The sequence below is a fragment of the Hippichthys cyanospilos genome, chromosome 20 (genome assembly GCF_059441005.1).
Source record: "Hippichthys cyanospilos isolate Australia breed blue-spotted pipefish chromosome 20, RoL_Hcya_1.0, whole genome shotgun sequence".
Lineage (NCBI taxonomy): Eukaryota > Metazoa > Chordata > Actinopteri > Syngnathiformes > Syngnathidae > Hippichthys > Hippichthys cyanospilos.
Window position 1 is genome coordinate 2,885,909 of NC_142388.1, and position 24,993 is coordinate 2,910,901.

Sequence of the window (24,993 nt, forward strand, 5' to 3'; positions counted from 1 at the left end):
ATTTAAATACGAAAGTCAACCCCCAAATTTTCTACCATAATATGAAGCCCCCACTCGTCTTAACACAGCATTTTGATTCATGTGTTTATGGAATATGAATTAAGCAGCAAAATCCATGCTTTTTTTAATCCATATCAGGGGGCGGCCTACTTTTACCATCTGAAAATGACATCACGGCTCACCTGTTCCTTAAAAAATTGTGATGTCATTTTCACACACACACACACATATATATATATATATTATATATATATATATATATATATATATATATATATATATATATATATATATATATATATATATATATATATATATATATATATATATATATGAGCAGAAGGCCATTTTGCCACTTGCTGTGGACCGAAAATGACATCATGACGACATCATAGTTGTCATCTATTCCATATAATTGACCAATTCACCTGTTTGTTTGAAACAAATCCATCAGCTTGTTATAAAACTTTAATTTGGAAATAAAACAATGTCACCATTTTACACACACATGTGGTCCATCTATTTTACATACCATGAAAAAAAAAAGGGGGGGGTGTGTAGCGGGGAGACCCCCCAACCCCCCACTTCTGCCATTGTAACAAATCTGGTCAAATAATCACCCATATGAAGCTAGAGTCCACAAAAGAGAGGGCGGAGTTTATAGTAGTGTTAAGTCTCACAAGTCGTACATAATACACCGCAGCGTTAATAGCGCGCCAAAACAAAAAGGCAGAACATCAGCAGGACCCAATTGCGGTACAGTAACAGTGACTCCAACGTCTCCGAACAAACAAAACAAACCAAAAACTTGGTGTCTTCTCAATGCAGTGTGTGTGGACACAGTGAGTTGAAATCAAAAGTGTGTTCAAATGAGGCTGAGGTAGCAAGGCAATCATGGCTTTCCTCGAGTCGTTTCGAAGACCCCCCCCCCCCCCCCCCCCCCAAAAAAAAAAAAGAAAATAAAATTCTACATAGTCTTACAAGTGGAAATGTCCAAAACGGATTTTGTACACGATTACCTGCCGTCCGCGTGGAATGGCAAACCATTTAGGCACCAACGCATTTTTAATGGGCTCTCAGTGTATTCATGAAAACATGAAAAAAAAAGTCAGAATGTTACATGAATCGTGACAATACTCCTCTAAAAATTGCAATTTTTGATTTTTTTTGTGAGGGTTCAACTTAATTGACTGGTAACGTGATTTTTTTCAGGTTCAGGATGGCCCTCACACGCCGTTGTATTCTCAACTGCAAAATAGAAAAAAAAAAACTTTGAAGATCCTCACACTTGGAAACTGTGGAATGGCATAAGAAAAGTAACAGAATGTTTCCCACTCAACATAATCAAAAGCACCTCAGGAGAAAGAAAATGTGGTGGAATTTTCCCCAGCCTATTCATTTGTGTCCACTGTTTTGGACATTAGTTTTCTGTCAATGTCTTTTGGCTCACTTGAACGACCCTACTAAGTCCTAGTGTGCCCACTAGAGGACATCTTGACCTTTCCAATGATGTATCATGAGTGGGCATATCCTCCTGAGAACTTGCCCAGTCATTAGTGTCCACTGTAGTGGACACTTGTGTTTGGTCCATATCTCTTGACTTATTGGAGAGGCCCTACTAAACTGCAACATGTTGAGTAGAGGACATCCTGGCCTGTCCAAAGATGGGTCATGAGTGGGGGTGAGGGGGGTTATCCTCCTGAGACCAAGCCTATCCATTTTTGTCCACTGTAGAGGACATTTGTTTTTGGTCCAAATCTTCTGATTCATTGGTAGATGCCCTACTATTTCCTGATTGTTTTAGTAGAGGACGTCTTGGGCTTTTCAATGATGTCTCATTAGTGGGGGTGAGGGGGAATATCCTCTGAGACCCAGTATATTCATTTGTGTCCACTGTGTTGGACATTTGTTTTTGGTCTTTATCTTTCACCTCATTTGAGTATCCTGACTAAGTCCTAGCATGCTCAGTAGAGGACATCCCGGCCTTTCCAATCATGTGTCATGAGCGGGGGTATCCTCCTGAGACGAAGCTTTTTAATTTGTGTCCACAGTCGTGGACATTTTTAATTTGACTATGTCTTTTGACTCAATTAAGTGCCCCTACTAAATCCTCCTGTGGTCAGTACCTGACATCCTGACCTTTCCATTGACGTCCTATGTCTATGGAATGAAATTGACTGTCTTTCTGAGACAAAATGGACACAACGGCGGACACAAATGAATAGGCTTGGTCTCAGGAGGACACATAATAAAAAAAAAGCTTAGGGGTCCATAATATGGGCTAGATGTACAGTTGGAGAAGTTGTACGCTTTGCATAGTAGACGACGACGGAGTTGGATGAAGTGGTTGTGGTGTCCGGGGTTTCTTTGGGGTCAGGGGTCAAACTTATGTGGTCACATCACCTGCAAAAAAACAAAAAAAAATCATGACATCAAGCATTACGGCTGAAAAATAAAGATCACAAATGATAGAGTGAAAAATGTCCTCTGACCTGTGGTCTGGACGAGACGCTTGAGGCTGTGGGAGACAAAAAAAAAAAAAAAAAGAGACAATTTAATTCCGTTTCCAAAACAACATGATTTAAAGCATAAAAAAAGAAGCTATTTTACTCACCATTACTCAGAATATCATTTTCATTTTTTACACGAGCAGTATGTTTTTAGTGTTTGCAATCATCCATTAAGAGAGTTTAGAGGCCGATCATAAAGTTGCGGCGGCTTTTCCGACAGTTTAATTGAATTGAAGGCGTTTTCCACGCGAGTGCAGCAAACGCAACATTTTGGAGACCTACATTGAAACCTCAATTTCATTTCCTTACTGTGCTCATAAGTCAAATGATGCATCTCTTAAATGACGCGATCGAGCCGCATTAGAGGTAGCTATGACGTTACATTTTCATGACACCAGTTTTTTATTTCTTTTATTACTTTTTACATTACAGAAATCGATTACTATGTGTTAGTTTTTTAGGATTATAAATTTGTACCTATATAGAAATCCATGAGTACTAAAGTAATTAATTACTTTATACATTACGGCAATCAAGTAATTAATGTACTTAAGTATCTAAAGAAGTTGATTACATGAGTACTTCAGTAACTTCAGTAATTTTAGTGCCTAATGTAATGAATTACTTTATACATTACACTAATTGACCATTGTACGTACTTGAGTGCAATCATACTGAAAGAAATTACTTAAGTATTGATTACTTAAGGTACTTAAGTACCCAACGAAATCGTACCTGAGTACTTCAGTACCTAAAGTAATTTGTGATTTAAGTAATTTAGTACCTAATGTAATAATTTACTTTTAACATTACTATAGGTACTTTAGTACTATCATACTTTAGAACCTAAAGAAATCTATTACCTAACTCCTAAATGATCTATGGTAATTGATTACTTTTGTAATGGATTACTTAGGGTACTTAAGGACCTGAAGAAACTTCATTACTTTACTAATCGATTATTTAAGGTACTTAAGGACCTGAAGAAACCTTTACTAATCGATTACTTAATGTACTTAAGTAGCCAAATAAATCGATTACCTGAGTACTTCAGTGCCTAAAGTAATTTGTGACTTTAGTACTTTAGTGTACAATGTAATCACATTTTTACATTACTATAGGTACTTTAGTACTATTATACTTTCAAACTTAAAGAAATACATTACCTTACTGCTCCATTATCTAAAGTCATTGATTTAGTGCCGATTGCCTAAAATAATTAGCTGCTTTAGTACTTAGTTACCAAAAGTAATTAATTAATGACTTCTTAAGTCCCTAGCCATTTTTAAGCCCTCCTTAGCCAAACATTTGAAAAATAAAGAAAGACATATGTGCGGACTTAAAAAACAAAACAAAAACAAAAACAAAAAAAAAAACGTAAAAATACATCTTCGGCATTGAATGAGTTAAACTGGAAACAAAAACGTAAAAATACGTCTTTGGCATTGAATGAGTTAAACTAAAAGCGTGACCTCCAAAAAGCCCGCCTTGGAAGGATGATAGATGGACGCTACCACGCAGTTAGTCCAAGAAGAGGGGAAAAAGAGGAAGAGGAGCCCCATTTTTTTTTGTTTGTTTTTTCGAGGGGAAACTTACGAGTGCATGCAGGGAAGGAGTTGTTAATCTGCTCCATGACATCAGCCAGATCGGAGCTGCTGTTGGGAGGCTCCAGCAGCTCATCTAAACACACGCACACACGCATGCAAAGAGTTGGACTCCGTTTGGACCAGAGAGAAGAAAAGTGGCGCCTTTAGAGTTCTTCAAGGCGTCGCCGGCGAGTGTCTCACCCGAGTTCCCCGTAAGTGGTTCTCCATCTTGAGAAGAAGAGAGTCCATTTACCCTCAAGTCCACCGCCGGCTGCAAGGTGGGAAACAACACATAAAAGACAAATGGAAGTCGGGAGAGGCGCTGGAAAGGGCAAAATTCATCCCTAAATAGCTCCATTCATTCGGAAATGGGAGACTTTTTTTTTTTTCTCATAGACCTCTCATAGACTAATGCTAATTAGCTAATTCACACTAGCATTCCAATATTAGGGCTTTTTATGGTCAGTTTTTTGGCTAATTTGTACACACAGCACAAACGCGCACAAGTCAAAGCAAAAATACATCCCAAACAGCTTGCATCACAAAACTTCCAGCTGGAAACAAACCGATCCTAAAATGGCCGCCCGGGAGCAAATCCGCCTGCTCTTAAGTGGATCTAGTCACGATTGACGCGTCGAGTGAATTTTGTTCCCTCCAGGAAAACGGCCTTCTAAATGAAAATGGCGGCGACGAAGCAACGGTCATATTCACTTTTCGCACAATAAGAGCAAAGTGTGTCAGCGGAATGAGTGCGGACGGCTTTCCGGATGGCGCAAACAAGCAATTTCTATCCGCTGACATTTATCCCAGACTCCCTTTAGCACTCCCAGCCAAATCAATGTCGCCAATATCCTCTCCGCTTCTCCTTCTTTTTCATCCCGAGTCGCCCGCGGCGCTAACTTGTTGAAAAAGTCCCACGAGCGGCGGGACGGTCGCAGATTTGCTCGCTCGGATTTGACCGCGCGACCGTGAAGCTAATAAGAAGTTGAGGCTTACTTTCACGGGAGAAATTGGCCAATAGGCTCGAAAACAGTTGAAAAATAATGCTGACTTTTTGATTGACGCACACTTTGGGCCTTGAAATTGTTGGGATTTTCAAATGAATGAGGAAGTCAAGGGAAATATCAATAATCCCTTCTGTGAATAAACATTGTTGGATTAATAGAGCGCTCACCAAAAACGAATATGATTATGGAACAACATGGAATTCACAGTTTATTGAAGTAAGACATGTTTTTTTAAATATTAGGGAAAGAAAAAATGTGTTGTGTGTAAATTTCGTGTGTAAGAGTACATTTATTTGATGAAAATATCCGAAACTTTTTTTGCAGTGGGATTGATTTTTCTTTTGATTGAATTGCAAAACTGAAATTATGTGGGAAATTACATTGTTTTTGTAATTACTTTTAATTAGAGTACATGCATAGAATACAATTGATTTCAACTTTGCTTTACGCAGTCAAGAGCGACTACATTAGGATTAAAATTCAAAATATATAATACTTAAAAATAAAAGAAAGACTTTTAAAGTAGATGATGACTTTTCTGTGAAAAAATTAATTATCTTTTTTTTTAAGTACGATTTTTTTTTACAATTAAGCCTTTGCTAAAATAAAAAAACAACAACTTTAATCACTGAGAAAATGTGACGAGATTTTTGAAAGACTGAAAGTTTTTCTTTTTTTAATGTTTTTTCTCTATCATTTTCACCTTTGTGGATGAGTATTGTCTGATCTATTGCGGCTCTGAAATATAAAAAATAAAGTCAAATTCCAACCGTAAACTTAAAAGTTTATTAAGAAAGACTTACAATTACTTCTTATAAATTACAATTTTTGCTGGCATGAACTTTTTGCAACAAATAACACTATTCTTTTAACTTTCACTGCTCGCCCATTTAAAACGTGTATAGACGTCAACGGCAGTGAGCGAATGAGAAAAAAAAAACCTAGGTTATTTTTTTAACACGATTATTTTTTAACGGTTTCCCTGTACTGCGGAATTTCTCCAAGGGCGGATGGGTCCTAAACGGGGTGCGTGGCGCTGACCTGGTGCAGGAGTTGCCTGAGGCGATGGAGCTGCGACTCCAGCTGCTTGTTGTGGTCCTCCAGGATGTGCATGCGGGCCTCCAGCCGGCCCTTGTGCTGCCGCAGCAGCTTGGCCTCGGCCAAGAGGTCGGCCTCGTCGGGGTGCGCGGCCGACGGAGGGTCCCTGGCTACCCAGGGGCCGCCGGCGGGGGCCCCCCGCCGCCGCTGCTGCTCCTTCAGCTGCTCGTACTCCCTCTGGAGGCTCCTGGGATTCAAAGCCCGCCGTGTGACCGCTGCCGGCGAGGGCCCGGGACGGGACGGGTACCTTTGCTCTTCCTCCAGGCGATCGATGACCCGCTCCAGCTCGCCGCGCTCCTCCCTCTCCACGGCTTGGAGGATCTGCATGGGGCTCTGCGGCTGACTGCGGGGCGAGCCCTCGCCTCCCAGCGTCTGGCAGTACTGAAGGATCAGCGCGTGCTCGTCGTCCCTGCGCCAAAAAAAAAAAAAAAAAGTCACCAAAAGTCACTTGAAAATGACGTGGTGCTTCCAAGAAAAAAATCCAGAGGGTAAGTTATTGGTTGAGAGATTCATAAAAATGATAAAGAATTAACGATTTTTAGGTGAAATGTTCCTGGTCTGACGAAAATTAAAACAATTTTACGTCACTCTTCTAATTCATAAAAATTGTGCGGCCTTGTTCTGTGTTTTCGGTAACTAAGTGGTCGTGCCGTTTAGAAATTTGACATGTTGTCACCATCTGGGTGAAATTTCAGCTCCCTGATGTCTCGTTTCAATGCTTTCCCTTTGATGTGAAATACCGTCAATGTAAAAATCAAAGATTCGGACAAAATGCTGCACAAAATAGTCCACTTATTTAGCCATTTTCAGCTGTAAAAAGTGAATACCGTTTTCAGCTGTGAAAAGGGAATAAATGGGCATTATTTTGTCTAGGATTAGTAATTATTTATTTATTAGATTAATAAATGTACGTACAATTAAAACCTTCAAAACCCATTTCTCCACTCACTGTCAGATTAAAATGACAGCACTTTTGTTAAAAAAAAAAAATCATGTGATGACCAATCACAGCTCATCTGTTGGTCATGTGACTTTCATGAGCAGATCTGTAAGCACATGTCATTTCCAGTTAAAAGAAAGGGGCCAAAACGCGGTTTTAAAAGTTATTTGAACGCGAAAAATCATCATCATCAAATTAATTATAGATAAAATAATGACTTTTTATAGCTGAAAATGGCTAAATAAGTGGATGACCTCTTTAAAACTCATTGATTAGACAAAAAGCATACCTTGTGAAAGATAGAATTTGATATTTTGAAGGACTTCTGCAAATTGATCAACCAACCCGAAAATGGCCGCCTCTGACTCTACTCATGATAAACAAGCCGAAAAAATATATTTTCCCCAAATTCTGAGGGATGCTGCCTTGTGGAATGGAGATGAAGAAAATCCCATCCAAGCGTGTAACACAACAAATGGATTAATAAAATATATAGTACCTTTGCCATGTTACACGAAGCTATTTTGGCAGAGCTTGGCTTTAAGCTCTGCAAACCCCGCATATACGGCGGCACATTTATCTAACTGATAAAGTAGAATGAACAGGGATTTGGTGCAGGTGCACAGGGCAGATGGCAGGATTAAGATGGAGCTGGAAAGAAATGGATGTTGTTTTATTTTTGTTTTTTTGGCATGTATATGTGCTTTTGGTCCATCTGTTTACATGCTATATCTAATCTAACAAGTGTATCATGATGTTTTTTTTTTTTGTCAGGTTAGTAATAAAATCCATGAGCATTAAAATACATCATCTCGAACTGGTTGATAGTATTTGTCCATTTTTGGACTTTTAGTCAAGTTAAGTCAATAGCGCTGAATCAGCACACTCTCAAGGACTTCACATGTGAAAAGAAATCATACGGAACATCACAAATACACAACAGCATCTCCTGAACAAAGCACTCAGAAGAGGAAGGAAAAAACTCAAAAACCCCATCTGGGGAAAATTTGAAACATTCACAAGGGACCACAGGTGGGAGGAGCACACCTTTTAATGTCCAAAGGACCAGTGCATATATATATATATATATATATATATATATATATATATATATATATATATATATATATATATATATATATATATATATATATATATTCCATATAGATTCCAGTTAAAATGCCATATACAAGAGCTTGACTTGGAATGATCAAATGGGTCTTGCAATAGACATTTTTATAAGCCTAACAATAACTATTGAGTGTACCTTGAAATGTCAGGCAAATTTTAAGAAGCCTTTTTTTTTTTTAAATATAAAATGTAATGTTATAAGAACAAACTTGTTCCCCGGGTATTGAATTTCCTGACTTAAAAAAAAAAAAAAACCCTATAAAACCCACATAAATCCCACACAAAGTTAATCCTGACATATTTAAACCACACAAGCTCATTCTGTAACCAATACGGCTAGCATAGCGCGAAACCGCATTTGCATTGCATGAAGTGTGTAATAGAGTAGAGCGATAGTGTATCATTGAGGAAAAAATGCTGCTGCGGCACCATTTTCCACCGTCATCTCCAGTGGGTACTTCAGTGTTGACTTGCATATGCTTATCAGCGCCGCCCAGAATACAAAGCCCTCATAAAAGATAATCATGCACTCCAGTGTAATAAAAGACAACATACATTTGAGGTTAATGTCCAATTGCATCATTGCGTTACGATACCATCGCAACTTTTACCGCTTCTAGACAGGATATTTGTTGTTTTGGCATTTTTAGTGTGCCCGTCCAGCCACATTCCGATAACGCTCGTCATCGTGTGGATTTGTAGCGCTAACGTTGCCGCTTTTGCTAGCTGATCCACCTGCTCACACTCAGCGGGGATGTAACGACATAAAAAGAACAAATCGCTTTTATTTATTTAATTATTTGAAATCACAGACCGCTCAATGCGTTCTGGGACCAATTTAAGGCACCGTTTTCTTTAAAAGAAGAGATTTGTGACAACCTTTCCCAAGTAAAAGCAATGACAAACTAGTTTGCTGTCTGTGGAAAAAAAGAACCAGAATTACATCAGCTTAGGACATGGCCGCTGGGATTTTTATGTCGTATTCGAGGCATGAAAGCGGTCTTAAATGACAACAAAGCGAGGGGCTCAGAAACAAACAAAGAGCAATGAAACCGGCGGGAAATGAGAACGAGGAAACCAGAAAATCAGGGGGGGAAACCTGTAAAAGGGAAAATCCAACAAAATACTCCGGCAGTGCTTTTGAAGGTTACGATTTCAAGGTAGCCTTAAAAAATATGTTCGTCCGTCATTGCTTTCACAATGCAGTCAACTAACTCATTGATGAGTTTAAAAGTGTAATATTCAGGCTATATATACATACATATACATATATATATATATATATATATATATATATATATATATATATATATATATATATATATATATACATACACACATATATACATATTAAATGAATCAAACCAAGCAACAACCAACACAATTTTCCAAAATTAATCGCAATTAATCATATTTGTAATAGATTATTTTCTTAACAAATTAATCGCAATTTTTTCACAATTAATTGCAATTTTGTTGCATTTTTTTACCAGATATTTCAGTTTTCATTCCGTTTGTTACAAGCTTTGTAGAAGATATAATTAATCGCAATTAATTGTGGAAAATTTAGTGACGAATTTATATAAAAAAAAATGTTTACAAATGTGATTAATTGCGATTAATTATGGAAATTTGTGTTGGTTGTTGATTGGTTGGTTTGATACATTTAATCCTAAAAACGTATTTTCACGCAGATTAAAAAAAATCCTAGACATTCAAGCCCAAATACTTTATTTATCTAAATGTGATATAATTCGTTCACTGTCACTATGTAAAAATTAGGACTTTTTTAGAAAATTTACAATTTAATAAAAAAAAAAAAAAAATCTTATACTATTGGCTTTTCAAACTAGAGGTCAATCCAATTTGCACTTGGCTTTTCACACAGCATTTCCACTAAAAGGTCAGCAAGCAGATGACCACTTAACATTCATATTTATTGGAATCAAAACGGGGATAAATAGAACTGGTAAAACTGGTATGACCGTTTTACAAAACAAGCATGGAGGAGAATTCAAAGCAGGACGGATATTAAGAAAAAAAAAACCGATAAGAAATAAAACCCCACAAAGTTACAGATATTAAAAAGCGGGGGTGAAAAACAGCACGGCGGGGAGTCGCGGCCCTCGGTGACTTGGATGGCAACAAAAACAGCCCGCTTGCTCATTAAGGATTCCCTTTTGGACATCATGGACAAGGATGCGGAACATTTCGCGAACGGCCATTGCGAGCTCCCCGAAAAGTATAAAAGACTTTGCGCTTGAACTTTTTAAATGAACAATTAACAGCAACGTGGTTAAACAACAAAATAAAGTGTTGTGATGCACACCCGCAAATGCACACTGGCGGTCATAAAAGCCAATTATCCTCACATAAAACCCACGAGCAAGAAGCAAACTAAATCAAAGAGGCAGAGCGAATTAAATGCTTTTGTTGGACTCGTTAATTAGTTGTACTTTCCAGATGCGATGCATAAAATATGATGCTCCATGCGGTGTTTTCGCCCTGGCCTTTTCATTTCTACGTTGCCGTGCTGCCTTTATTGTTGTGTATTTTTCACAGGTAATATTAATAATTTACTCATAAAATGAATAAATAGACATAAAAATAGTTTTACCAAATAGGACTTTCCTAAAAATCTAAATTATGCTAGAAATTGTCCAACATTTAAGGACGACTGAGTATTTTGAGGGAATATGTTACATTAGACCAAAGGTGTCCAAAATATGGCCAGGGGGCCCTATGTGGCCCCACTGTCTGCAGCCCGCAGCCTTGATTAAAAATACCATTTTCGAATAATACATGAATTTTACGTATTTTAGAGCTATTCTGAATACACAAAGATACAAATTAACTTTCGACAAGAAAACTACTAACTCTTTCAGTGCGTTATTGGAAAAGGAGGGCCACTAAATTTAGCATTTAGTGGCCGACAGAATATTGTGTGCTACGTCTATGTAAATACGTGTGCCGCCATATGAAAGATTGACTTTCATTCTTCAGTTAGAATTGTTGGAGATATTGTAAGTGCGGAAACGCTGCCCTCCAATGGTCACAGTTAGCACTACAGTGCTCAATTGGCTAATATTAAGTAAGCATTAGTCAAGGGTGTCAGATTTTCTCCATAAAAATCATAATCGACCAGAATACAATTATTCATAACTTATCAAAATGCATTGTGGGACAAACTGAGGACACCGCTCTGCATACGTGATAAGCAACCCCCAAAATGGCCGACTGATTGCATAGGGCCTTATACAGCCACGAGGGAGTGATTTCGAGCGCGGCTAAAATTGCAGTGCAGTGGGTGTTTTTGTTCTACCTTCGTCATCCTCATCTTCCTCACGATTGTGTATGGGCGTCAGGTTTGTATGAACAAGACAAAATGGAGCGAGTGGGAGTGGGCATAATGTGTTTTGTCACACATTTGAATCCATCTTCCTCAGTAATGCTTTTGTTTTTCCTCGCCTTATGCGGTTTCTCAGCTGTTGGGGGACTTTCACGCTGGTCTTGATCAAAGCCTTCCAGGTCACGTGAAGGTGACGTGGCACGGTAGGGGAGCGAGGATGATGATGGGGATTATGAGGAAGATGATGTTCTACTCAACTTTCTCCAAGGGCTTGGCTGACTTACTTCACGCTGTGCAGCTCTCCTACATTATTCATTTCATATTATTTGGAGTTGCTGCTGGCCGCTGCAACACTTTGGTGTCAACTTTTGTTCACAAAAAATGACTAAAAAAGATTGGGTAAATAAATTAAAAAAAAAAGCTAAACTTTGTCACAATTAGGGATCGTTTTTTTTTGGATTTATGGATATGAATTTATGGATTTACAGCCACACCAGATTTTACACCGCACCAACAAAATGTGAATAGAAATCTAATCTTTTTCACGTACAGGCCGCACCAGACTATAAGGCGATTGGTAGAATACTGCACCAACACAACAGTAACAAGCAAGAAAAATGCAAATAAGGTCCGCAGATAAGGTTCACAGCATGGAGAAAAAAGTAGCGGCTTATAGTCATTTCAAAAGACCTACCTGCCCCTATAAAGGATTTTTCTCTAAAACGCAATGAAATAATGATAATTTTTATTCTTGTAATTTTTCATTTCTACTTCCTGATCATAAAATGAGTCCAAGAGAATCGCTCCTGCAGTATTTCAATAATTCATGGGTCACCCAGGGATGGCACACTCTTGGTAGCGTGATAACAAAATGGTCGTGCCATATTGAACTTCGACCATTTGGGTGAAATTTCAGATCCCTAACGTCCTCTTTCAAATCCTGATGTGAAATGCCTTTGATATAAAGATCAATAGATTGGACAAAATACCGCACAAGGGTTAATATCGGCTGCATTGTGAGTATTGACATCTTGAAACGTGGCCCGGTGTTGATGATACCGATACTTGCTATAGATACTTGTAAAAAAAAAAAATCATGATAAACCTACTACAGATGAAATTTTCGTGAAATTGCTAGAAGCAAAACCTAATTGAGAACACACAGACAAAAATACACACACACACACACAAATAAAATGGAGTTCAGCACTTTTCAGCACCGTTTTACATCTGTCTCCCGCTCTCTCTCACTGCGTCTGATCAAGATAAAGCATTGCTATCAGGAACGCTGAAACCAATCGCTTGCTCGGAACCCCAATCTCTCACAGCCCCTTGCAACGGCTCCAGCAATTCCTGAAGAAACACCCTCATAGCTTTTCTGCTTGAGCGCTACCTTGACTTACAAGCTTAATTTGTTCTATGGCTAAGAACGCAACTTAAATTCATTACATATACATGCACCTGGACCACATATGTTATATATATATATATATATATATATATATATATATATATATATATATATATATATAACTGTTAAGTGTTAACTTTATTTTGAAAGAAAATAATTATATTAAAGGATCAAAGTAAGTTAATCTAATAGTTTATATAATGTATCGTTTAAAGGTTGTTTTTTTATATGTTTCAAGGTTTTGCACAAGCGAATAGAAAAGTGAAAAAAATGTGATTAATCGCAAAAATTATTTTTGGAATATTTAGCAATTATCCGATTAAAAAAATCTTTTAAAATATTTTTTTAAAAAGTATCATTTATACATAAAGGATATTTATTTTTGGAATATTTAGCAATTATCCGTTTAATAAATCTTTTAAAATTCTTTAAAAAAAAAAGTATCATTTATACATAAAGGATGTTTATTTTTGGAATATTTAGCAATTATCTGTTTAAAAAATCTTTTAAAATTCTTTAAAAAAAAGTATCATTTATACAAAAAAGATATCCTTAATTTTCATATAAATACTGCATAATTTGCATGTTTTTTCTTTTTTAACTCCACTGCCATTGACTATTATAGACGTGAAAGATGCAATTGAACTGGACATCTGTATAAGTCAAACAAGAAAAAGTTCAAGCAGTGAATAGTTTAAATAATCAAAAAATTGCTGATTTTTAATAACCCTAACCGTTTTTACGATCATGCCTTGACATGTTTTGCCTTTTTACTTGGACTCTAGACTTTGGTGACTAAAAGTGAGGGGGGAGGGGACCCCACCTAATCCCTTTCAAATGTGTGTGATGCGAGGTCCTTAATATTGATGAAAAAGGGGCCTCACATGCTTCCCGTGGCCGAGCTGCTGTCTGTAGGCAGCGATCCGTTGGACCTCTCCATCTGAGCCAACCTGAGGGACAAACATCATCCGTCAACATTTGCGCGCGGAAATGTCACGTCATTATCAGAGGGGGGGAAAAAAGGAAGCAGAAATTTGCAGCGCTCGAGTATATTTTCCTGAAATACACTAATGGAGCATTAGTGTAGTTAGCATTAGCATTAGCAGTTTGTGCTTTCTCATTTTGCATTTCCAACTTTCCGCTCAAATTCCGATGCCGTTTTGACGCTTCCGATTCTGAATTTGTTTTCTCACGAATATTTACATGGAGCTCCGGAGGGGAGGAACTAATGAGGCTGTTTTTCCTGATCTAAGCGTATAATTACTGAAACTCAAGTCACAGACGCAATCGCTTCTTCATGATGAAATGGAACAAAATCAGCAGAATGAAAGCGTTGTCGCTTTATTTCCTGTGTTATCGTCATAAACGCTGGGAAAGATTCTAAGAGTTTCGTTTTTTCTAGTGGCAGCCGGTGTCCCACTTATACTCGTAAACGGAAAGCTGATTTGCATGACTCTTCTGGAAAATTTCGATGGGGCGGAGCTACATGATCCGCCCCCATCATCACAATATTTTTGCAACGTGCATGCAGTATTTTTTGAGCCTTGATATTCTGCCACAAATCTATTTAAATTGTATATTTACGGTAAATTTAGATCCAAATAATTGATTTATTTCGACCGGACCACCCGCCGAAAAAAAATTCTGGCTCCGCCCCTTCCCAAAAAAGCAGTCACATGTGAAATCTGTCTCTTGAAAAAAATTAATGTTAGCAACATTAGCGTTAGCAAAATAAGCCTTTCACTAGACAAATATTTCTTGATTCTTTTAAGATTTATAAATTCAACATGGATAAGCATAAAGCTTATTCATAGTCTCAAAAACTTAGACTATTACTTGAGAAAATAATTTTTAAAAAAGTAATTAATGCTTTGTGTAATTATAATACCTATTTGTAGGTGCTTAATTAATCAGTATATTATTTGAATTTTCATGAAAAAAATCACGTATGTCATCCAATTATTTTGGAATAAATAAGTGGACTATCCCTTTAATGTTCAACTTCATAACTTTAAAATAATATTCAATATACATTGTAAAAAAAAAAAAAAAAAAACTACTAGCTTTTAATGACACCCAAGATGGTGGTAAAAAGATAAAGCAGTATTTAAAATGTATAGAGAAGTAACAGTACTTCATAATACAGCTTGATCTGGCATAAATTGCAAAGTAACAGTAACATTAGTATTATTAAAAAAATAACTTTGAGCCTCCTATGATCTGCGGTTGATTAAATCCTCACGCCCCCAGATCACTATTTGGAAACCGAAGGTGTAATTTGTCCGTTTGTGATGGCTCCATTTTGGGATAAAACCTGACAAATCTCAGCAAGGAAGAACATGTGCTGGCTGATGATTAAGCAAAAGCCATAACCCGCTGGGAAGTTGGCCGGCGCTTTGACGCAGCGGCGGCATTACGGCATTAGCCGAAAGCCAACTCTGGAGGTCATGTGATCTGATCGTCGATGTCACTAATTTTCCTGGAAAACACTTGAGAGTCGTCCTAATGCGCTTAAAAGAGCGGTAATTGAGTCTTGTCTTGACAAATGACGATACTCGTGTCATTCTCTCGCTTTTAATCAGTTTTGTGTCAAAAGTTAAAGAATTGTATTATTGAGCAAATTTTGTTGAATCTCTGCGGTCCGTTTGGAGGAACATTTCCTTGGCAGTGATTCATTGCGATAACGATGTCTGTGCGGTGCATTTTCCTTGCTCATTTGACAAAAAAAGAAATGTTTTACTGCCTCATTCATTTATTAAAAAAAAATAAATAAATACATTTCTAATGTCCTGACTCCTCAGGTCTAAGAAAAACCTTTGAAAAAAAAAAAGGCTGGGTGATCTGTTTGGTGTGACAACGTATTTAAAAGTCCTGTTACATTTGTTTGGTATACTGCTGCCTTTATAATAATCAAAAATATAATAAAATTAAAATTGGAAGAAATTGGGCCTGTGACATTGCAGGAAGTTTAAAAAAAAACCCTGAGGTTTCCCTTCAGAATGATACTTGTGGAGCTCCACAAGCGAATACTTTATAATCAAATACTGCCGGTGTCCCACATGGTTCTTTCATAGGTCCACAAACATTTGCACCCCACTCTGGATCGAACACTATCAACTTTAGAGCAAATCTCGGGCATAACTGGATGTCCGTTTATAAATAAATATTGCTGGTGTTCTACAAGGCTCTTTACTAGGTCCACAAATGTTTGCATTTTACTCTCCACAGAACACCACAAACTCTACAGTAGAAAAAAAACTCAGGAGTAAATTTAATATCTCTTTATAGATAAATAGTGCTGTGTTCCGCAAGGCTCTTTAAAAGGTAATAAATATTTTACAATAAAGTACAAGGAACACTGACAAGAACAGGATAGATACTACTGGTGTTCCACAAGACTCTTTACTAGGTCCATACATTTTTGCATTCTACTCTGCAACACTATAAAATCTACTTTAGAACAAAACTGGCATAGACTTGAATAACAATTCATTAGATACATCTTGCTGGTGATCCACAGGATCTTTAAAAGCAAAATTAGCCATTTGCAACACAGTCCATGAGATAGGAACAGAACACACGCATAAACTGGAAAACACCGGTGTTCCACAAGGGTCTTTACTAGGTCCATGCAATTTTGCATTCTACTCTACCTAGTAAACCACATACTCAACTTCGGAAGAGATTTTTGGCATAAACCCAACGTTCCTTTATAGATAAATACTGCTAGCGTTTACAAGGTAAATAGATTATGCATTATGCACTACATAGTCCACAAAGGACTACTTGATGGAATATAATCAAATATGAAATGCTGAAATGAGTGGGGGTGAGTGGGGGTGTACCTGCTGGCATATTGCTCTATCCTGGAATGGGTGTCATCGTGGGACAAGTGAGGTGACTGGGACAGCCTGGAGACGAATGTTGTAATGGAGATGAATAGGTTTGGGCGAGCCACCAAAACCTCATTAAAAGGAGCGCACACACACACACGCACGCACGCACGCACACGCAACTCGGCGGAGCATCGGTAACGTCATCCTGCAAAGAGGAATGAGGGAAGTGGATGATCTACGAGGAGACCGGAGGGCTTTTGACAGCCGCCGCTTGGAATGCTCAAAGGGAAGGAAGTGAGCAGACATGGCGTTGTCACGTGCGCAGCCGGCGGGGATGAGTCAGGCAAGGAGGGCGACATGCAATTCAGGCATGGATTTAGTTGAGGTGAGGCGGGGTGGAGGGAAATGGACCATGTGTGGATTGTTATGTTATTAAAATAAATGAAAGGGCGTTCCGGTGCTCGGTGGTAGATACTCACTCGTACTGCTCCGGGCACATGCTGATGAGGGTGACGGGACTGTAAGAGTAGGGGAGCAGAAGGGGGTTGGGTTGGGTTGGGTTGGGTTGAGGGGGGTACCACAAAACATGTCCGGGTCAAATCCAATCAGCGTGGCTCACAGAAAACACAAAAGGTGAAGGAAAACGAGAAAGGAAGCAAGACATCTGGACAAGTGGAACATTGAAGGAAGCCATCCGGTGGATTCTTTGTAGTTTTTAGGCCGATGCTGATACAGATATTAGAATTAATCATTGACTTTATGAACAAAGTTACTAAAGTATTCAATTACTTTAGCTCGAAGTGCATAAAGTAACTGAAAGGATTTTTAAACTTAATTACCTAAAGTAAAAAGTGAAAGTAACCTATTACTCAAGTAATTTAAGTACTAAAGTAATTTAATACCTCTGTACTTCATTCAGCCAATTTTAGACAACGTTGGGATTGAACGAGGGAATTTATTTTCAAATTAAGAGAAAATTAATTGGAACAGGACACGTCATTCGCAAATGTTGCATGCCTTTTTTTGTTGTTAAGTTTTAGACGGATGTGCAATGTCATTGGTGATTTATCATTATTGTTAGTCATTTTTACAATTTATTATTATTATTATTACTATTATTTTATTATTTGGGAAATTACCATTTGAATTACCATGAATAATTATTCCTGTTTATAATTATTATTATTATTATTACCATCATTATCCAAAAAAAAAAAAAAAAAAATGACTGCAAAGAAGTAGGCAAGGGTATCGGGGTGATAGGGCGATGCCTCCATCGTTGCGCGTTTGTGTGCGTATAATCTGGTGTGACTTTCACTCAGTCTTAAAAGTTAAAGCGGTCTCTGTGGGTTGTTTGTTTGTTTTTGTTTCATTTTATTTTTTCCCTGCAGTTACCTTCCGAGGGTGTTAATCAGCCTTGGCGCCCAATTCTACATTAAGGAGATGTACGGTGCAGCTGCAAGAGCTACTGTGCCAAAGCATAATTAAGCAAAATCACGAGAGGGAGCGAGAAGGGGAAAGAAACACTCCTCATCCGCTGGCGCACAGGTGTGTGAAGAGATTTGCTAGGAAAATGCCAGATGTTGCTTTTTTTTTAACAAAAATATTTCATCAACCACAGTGATGAAGTACATATCTGGTAAACTTCCTAGTTCGTTTTGTATTAGTAGTCATATATAAAAAATAAACACAACAAATAAAATGCTTAGCCTGAGGTATACTGTGTTTTCCGCACTATAAGGCACATCAAATTATAAGGCGCAACTTATGATAAAACTGTTTTCATGTATGGGGTGCACGCATTATCAGGCACATAGAATAGAAGCTACAGTAGTGGCTGGGGTTGCATTATGTGTCCACTAGATGGAGCGGCGCTGAGGGAATGTTAACAAAACATTCAAATAAGTCAGTCAAACTTTGCAATCAGAAATTAAGAATAAAGATGAAAGGGGAAAAAATACCTTGTGATTACATTAAAAGACTGGTTGGATCAATGTGAAGATGAATCAAAAGTTTAAAAGAATATTATTAAGGTTAAACCTATTTTTTTAAATTAAATTGCAACCAAAAAAAACATACTGTTCCATTGATTTAAAAAGTTTTTCAATTTTTTTTTTTTTTTTTTTGCACCTTATCGTAGTATAAATTGCACATTATTTAGCAAATTATTTTTTTTAAAGCACATTTTAATCAATTAGCAGTGAAAATGTCAATTTCGGTCATTTCAAACTAAATTTATTCCAGTTATGGGTCTCAATTGACAGCTATCACTGAATATATTAGGAATCAGGTGAGAAACTCGATGCCATTTCACACTGGTAAATAATATATTAGAGTGAGAAAAGGAGAGGCTTATGTCATGTAAACATGTGGGAAACATTGCCTCCTAGAGGTAGAATGACAACGTGTTTGATTTGACATGTATAGCCGGCCTTTTAAAAGTTAATATCGCAGAGGATCATCTAAATTTATTGAGGGAGTCAATTATCGCGATCGCGATTAAAATTCGATTAATGGCTGCGCCTCTAATGATTATTTTATTTTTTCCTCGCCCAAAAATGAAAACCCGCCGTTCATGCGCTGTATAAGGCGTCCTGGTAGCTTTTGAGAAAAAAAAATATGCTTTTAGGTGTGCCTTATAGTGTGGAAAATGTAACGACGATCAAACTTGGTTGAACTCTGAATCCGCAATTTTTTGGGCCCCCATTGTAATTTCCAAGAAGGAGTTTTCAACGGTACTTACGTTTCCATGTTGTCTCCCTCGAGGACCGTCTGGACGGGTAAGTATCCCAGTCGAGGGTGCTTGGCAAAGTACTTCTTGGAGCGGAATTTGTTCTTCAGCACTTTGGTAAAATCTCGCATGTCCTCGCCTGATGTCGTCTGGTGGAGGGAAAGGGCAACGGATTTCAACGCGCATTTCGAAAACGCTCGTCTGCGTGTCATATATCCCAATTATGTCTGTCTGAAATTTGACGGAATGGAAGTTTAGAGCTGTCTTCGCGACCTTGCGCGAGGGGAACAACATCCCTGAGCTCCCCTCAAAAAAAAAAACCCCAGTCAGAAATCATCCCAAACAAACGGCGTCCTTGTGACGCCATCCCGGAATGTTTTAACTTGTCATCTTTGATGTTGTACATCTTTTGCCTTGACTTGAGAGCGCTCCGCGACGTCAGTGAGCTTAATTGACCTCGCTTGTCATGGCTTTGGAAAAATAAAACATTTCAAGCTGTTCGTTGGAGGATTACCAGCAAATTACACATAAAATGTTTGGAATTACAATTTGTGTATTTCAAACAAGTAAAGTTCAGACCAGGGGTTCGAAAACGTGTTAAAATTTTACGAGGGTTTTTGCAGCTATCGGTAAATTTAATTTACCGTATTTTCCGCACTATAAGACGCACCTAAAAGCCCTAATTTATTTTAAAAAGCTGATGGTGCGCCTTATAATCAGGTGCGCCTTATATATGGATCAATATTGAGATTGGGATTGGTAGATGGGGAATGAAGTGATCCGTTTCTTTTGTGAGTTTACAGTTGAACAAGTTGGTCATATTGACATTGAATTATGCTATTGAGAGTTATTATTTGAGTTATTATTGTTATTACTTTTGAGTATTACTATATTGTGATTGAAAAAATGTGAAAATATGTCATGAATTGAGGGTGCGCCTTATATATGGAAAACGTTTTAAAATATGTAATTAATTGAGGGTGCGCCTTATAATCCGGTGCGCCTTATAGTGCGGAAAATACGGTACTTTTGACCTTCATTTTTGGGTAAAAAAAAAAAAAAAGTGCATCTTATATTTGGGTAATTACGGTAATCAAGTTTTTCGTGAAGCATAATTTTACCGACGGCTCTTTTTGTTTTTGTGGTTCTCTCGGCACCACCGTATTAGAATTTCACTGGCTGACTGGTTTGCAAAATAAAACTTCCTTCGGACTGTGACGAATCGATAAAATAAGTTTCGTCCAATCCCTTCGTCCGGAGCCGTTCCGTAGCGAACGACCCGAGCATCGATCGCGGCCGCGCTTGAGGTCAACGGCGAGCCGGCCCGGACTGTAAAACAAGTCTTCCACCTTCATTAATCTCATGGCACACTTTTCCCGCCGTGACGCTGACGTGTCGCGACTGCTCAGTGGTCCTGGTGGACTTTCGCGCCTGGGCTGATAAGGTCATTTTACTTTTTTTTTTTTTTTTTTCTTTCACCCCTATTCCATCAAAGGAAAGTGGCGTTTTTCTCCGGCTCCTCCGTCGGCGGACAAATACTCTCCAAATGATTGCTAGCCTTCAAAGAAGCTCATCAGCGTGGGGGGAAAAAAAATGGCACTCGGCGAAGAATTCTGCCGTCAATATTCATCACATTTGCAAAATTGGAAAAGCGGGATTAAGGAGAAAAAAAAAAAAAACTAGCTTGATTTGGAATGAGTTTGCCTAATTATAAAAAAGGCCAGGGCTCGTTTTCACAGATGTACCTTTGATTACATTCTTCTGGCGGTGTAGAAATTGCTTCCCGTGAGAAACGGAAGAAAAATGAAGCTTGATCATTTCTTCAGAGGAATTTGAAGTGTTGATGGAACGCTGTGCAAAATACAACTGAAGGCTCCATGACAGTTCTATTGCATACATTTGAATCACTTTCATTCTAATTTTAGTCGGAATGGGACGACGGCGGGAAAAGATTTTACCTGCAATAATGGTAAAACGGGGAATGTGTTTTAAAAATCCAACTACCGATTTTTTTTTTCTCATGCTTTTGAACCCTGTGTGTCATATTCCAGTGCAGTTGATCTGCATTTTTTTTTACATTTCCCGGTATAAAAAGGGAGATACAAAAAGACACGATCAATGTAGTGATTTTGAGTATGAACAGCTAGGTCCACTCTCCACTAGTAAACACAATAAGGCAGGTTACTGTTGTGTTGGTGCAATATTCTCACAAGTCAAGTGTAGTTCTGAAAAAAAACCTGTTTCAAATCAAAACAAAAATTGAAAAAAAAAAGCATCACATCTTTCTGCACAAATATCTGATGTTACAACCTGTGGCATATAGTCCAGTGCAGTTTATCTTCATATTTTTTTTTTATTTTATTTTTTTTTTAGTGGACACCCCGGGAAAATTTCCCGGTAAACAAAGGGAGACAGAATAAAACTCTGTCGAAGTAGAAATTCTGAGTATGAACTGTGATTTTACCCCCCACTAGGTCGCACACTCCACGAATCAACACAATCAGCAATGTTACTTTCGTGTTGGTGCAGTATTCTAATAATCCAAGTGCAGTTTGAAAAAAGTTTTAGATCAGATTTTTCTTCTTCATTTTTTACTAGTTACATTTTATTTGACAATAAATATAATAAATAATAATATAGAAATACTATAATATTTACTATATCGTAAATATAATATGTACTATTTTTAATAAATATATATACTGTATATAATCGATATAAAATAAATATAATAAATACTATTTCATTGTTCAAACACCATTTCCAAGAGCACCTACCTAAATTGGCTGTATTGATTGACTTATTACAAGAAAGCATTCGCAATTTTTGTCGTATCCATCAGAACATCGTTGACTCCCATTGACGGCTACAGACGTGAAAAATACATGATTTTTTGATTGAGCTGTCATCTTACCGGTGTGCAGTACTCCACCATAGGGTAGTTGAGCTTGTGGCCCTTGGCAGTGCGTCCGGAAAAGAAGCAACTCTGACACACGTCGTAGTTGAAATGTTTCAGACTGCGATACCTACACACAAAAACGAAAGAGCAAGAACAAACTATTTGCATAACGGCGTCATGGAAAGTTGACGACACTTTTAGTTTGCAATGTCAGGTTGTAAATGTGATACACCACACATTTTATAGGGTTATTTTTTTTACCAACAATAATTTCCCGTTTTCATGCTGTCACAATTTTACGAAAATAACGTATTTTTCAGGAAACCGCAATTTTACCACAATCAGGTCATATTATTCAAGAAAAATAGACATTTTGTGAGAACACTCACATAGGTTTGAGTTTCATAAAAGTAATTTTTTTAAGGATATCGCAGGAATTAAATGCTAATTTACAAAAGTTTGTCGTTTACAACAATAAAGCTTCAATTCATTTTATGTATTCAAGCAACATCATATTTTTCTTAATTTTTGGAAGAGGGAATTTAGAAAATATTGAATGATATTCTGAGTATGAACTCCTTTTTAAAAATACCATTAATTTCCCTACTTGATTTTAAAAGAATTGAGACGTAGGCCAAGTCACATTTTTCTCAAAAGAAATCATAACTTTATGAGGGTTCCGAATTTTGGGGGGGAATAAAATCGTACAGTAATTAAATGTCAGTTTTTGACTATTTTCGACTTTATTCCCATAACTTCTCAAAACAACTTGACATATCGATTCATTTTGAATTTCCCGACTACTTTCGACTCGATTCCCGTAACTTCTCAAAACAACTTGACATTTTGATTCATTTTCAATTCACGCCCGCGTTCTGTAAATGCTCCGTTGAGGCCAGGTCCCCCTAACCGCCTCGCAACCCTCGTCTAAGTGCTGACAGAGTGACAGACAATTGCCTTCCCGCTCAAAACGCTTCTCAATAGGACACCGCCTCCATCCCGGTCAGCTGCAGCCAGAAAGCTATTTAGCGGCTGAAAAAAAGAAGAAGAAGAAAAAAAAGACAGACATAATAGCCGGAGCGCTTTATCTCTTTCCTCTTTGGGGGCTCGGCTGACGGATGAGCCCTCACAAGTCGTATATCACGGAGCTCAACTGCTCGCACGAGTCAAAGACACCATTATGCGCTGCGGATGGTCATGAGGGGGAGGCGTTCAGTCACCTTCAAAGCGGGTTGGGCCCATAAGCGCCACTGAGACTACTTTGCGCGCGCCGCGGCTGGATGTCGACTCACATTCAACACGCGGAGCGGAATGGCTGAAGGATTTGCCGTTTAACGGCCAGTCAAGTCAAAACTTTTGTTTCGCCGGCTAGGCCCCGCCTTTTAAAGCCGTACGCACTCAAAGTCACGCGTGCTTGAGCGGAACGTGAGGCTAGTGAACCTAAGTGGGCAAAAAAAGAGAGTAAATGTGCACGTTTAATCATTTTTCGATTAATTGAAGGGATATCGGTAGGCATTCGATTCCCCAAAAAATATTTCGATAGCTGACATTATCATTTTTATAATTACTCGGCTGATTGACGAGCAGTCTGTGTTTTCGTTGTGTCAAACAGTGGCATCGGTATAAAAAAAAACAAACGTTTGTCACCTCTAATTATTAGAATACCCAAAACAATCTTGCATTAAGTTAGCACAAAAGTTCCAGGAGCTCAGTCCACTATTGAAAAAGTAATCCGCTCATATTTAACGACAGAAAAAAAAAAATGCTTACTCGGCATTCTCTGTCCTCTTCCTGTCATCCATCAGCGGCATGACTTGGGAGACTCTTGATTCATCAGTTTGTTTTTGAAAGGCGACCATTTTGACACACGGCGTCACTTGGCGCAACGTTACATTCATTTCCACAAAAAAAAAAAAAAAAAATCAGAACAAAGAGATGCGCGTCTGTTCAGGGTTGTTTGCCAGCATCCTTTGTGAAGGTTCAAACCAGTGGAGGTTTAAATACTATTTAGTCAGTGGTCTGGCCTATGCTGACATTTCACTAAATGCCCAACAGAGCAAGCTGCCCTTTATCATTAGCAGCAAACGCTAGTGTGCATGTCCGCCTTTGAAACACACACACACACACACACTTGCAAGCCCCATTGAAGAAAAAGCCTCAAGTACCTGAAGCCCACAATGGGACACTCCTTGCAGATGTTACACTTGGCCTGATGCTTGGCCGTCTCGGCGGCGGCCACTCGGTGCAGGACGGGGAGCCAAACCATGGACTGAGGCTCCAGACGCATCCAGTCCACAAACTGTCGGGGCTCCAGCTCCACCTTGTTGGTCGCCTACCAAACAGAAGCCCACGTGGAGTTGACTCAAATGGCGCCAACGTCATTCTTTTACTGCTTGTTCAAACACAGGTGCACAATACGGAGTTTAAATGGGAATAAACATCACCATGTATTAGGACTGCGTGATTAATTTCGAAATAATAATTACGATTATTTT

At 38.2% G+C, this 24,993-nt stretch overlaps 1 protein-coding gene across 3 annotated transcripts in view; it reads right to left on the reverse strand.

Moving 5' to 3' along the window:
- Positions 1 to 936: 936 nt before the first annotated feature.
- The window catches only part of utrn (utrophin), a 136,799-nt gene continuing 112,742 nt past the window's right edge, over positions 937 to 24,993 (reverse strand). The window contains exons 68-79 of one of the 3 annotated variants that reach the window (XM_088402866.1): positions 24,664 to 24,830; positions 22,514 to 22,625; positions 19,612 to 19,748; positions 17,348 to 17,386; positions 16,878 to 16,943; positions 13,917 to 13,982; positions 6,449 to 6,610; positions 6,145 to 6,388; positions 4,298 to 4,367; positions 4,107 to 4,190; positions 2,493 to 2,518; positions 937 to 2,403 (exon numbers count right to left, since the gene is read on the reverse strand). In XM_088402866.1, the coding sequence (XP_088258992.1) occupies positions 2,395 to 2,403; positions 2,493 to 2,518; positions 4,107 to 4,190; positions 4,298 to 4,367; positions 6,145 to 6,388; positions 6,449 to 6,610; positions 13,917 to 13,982; positions 16,878 to 16,943; positions 17,348 to 17,386; positions 19,612 to 19,748; positions 22,514 to 22,625; positions 24,664 to 24,830 (1,182 nt within the window). In that variant the 3' untranslated portion in view covers positions 937 to 2,394. The remainder of the gene's footprint in view (positions 2,404 to 2,492; positions 2,519 to 4,106; positions 4,191 to 4,297; positions 4,368 to 6,144; positions 6,389 to 6,448; positions 6,611 to 13,916; positions 13,983 to 16,877; positions 16,944 to 17,347; positions 17,387 to 19,611; positions 19,749 to 22,513; positions 22,626 to 24,663; positions 24,831 to 24,993) is intronic. The other 2 variants (XM_088402867.1, XM_088402868.1) reach the window with 2 other exon arrangements.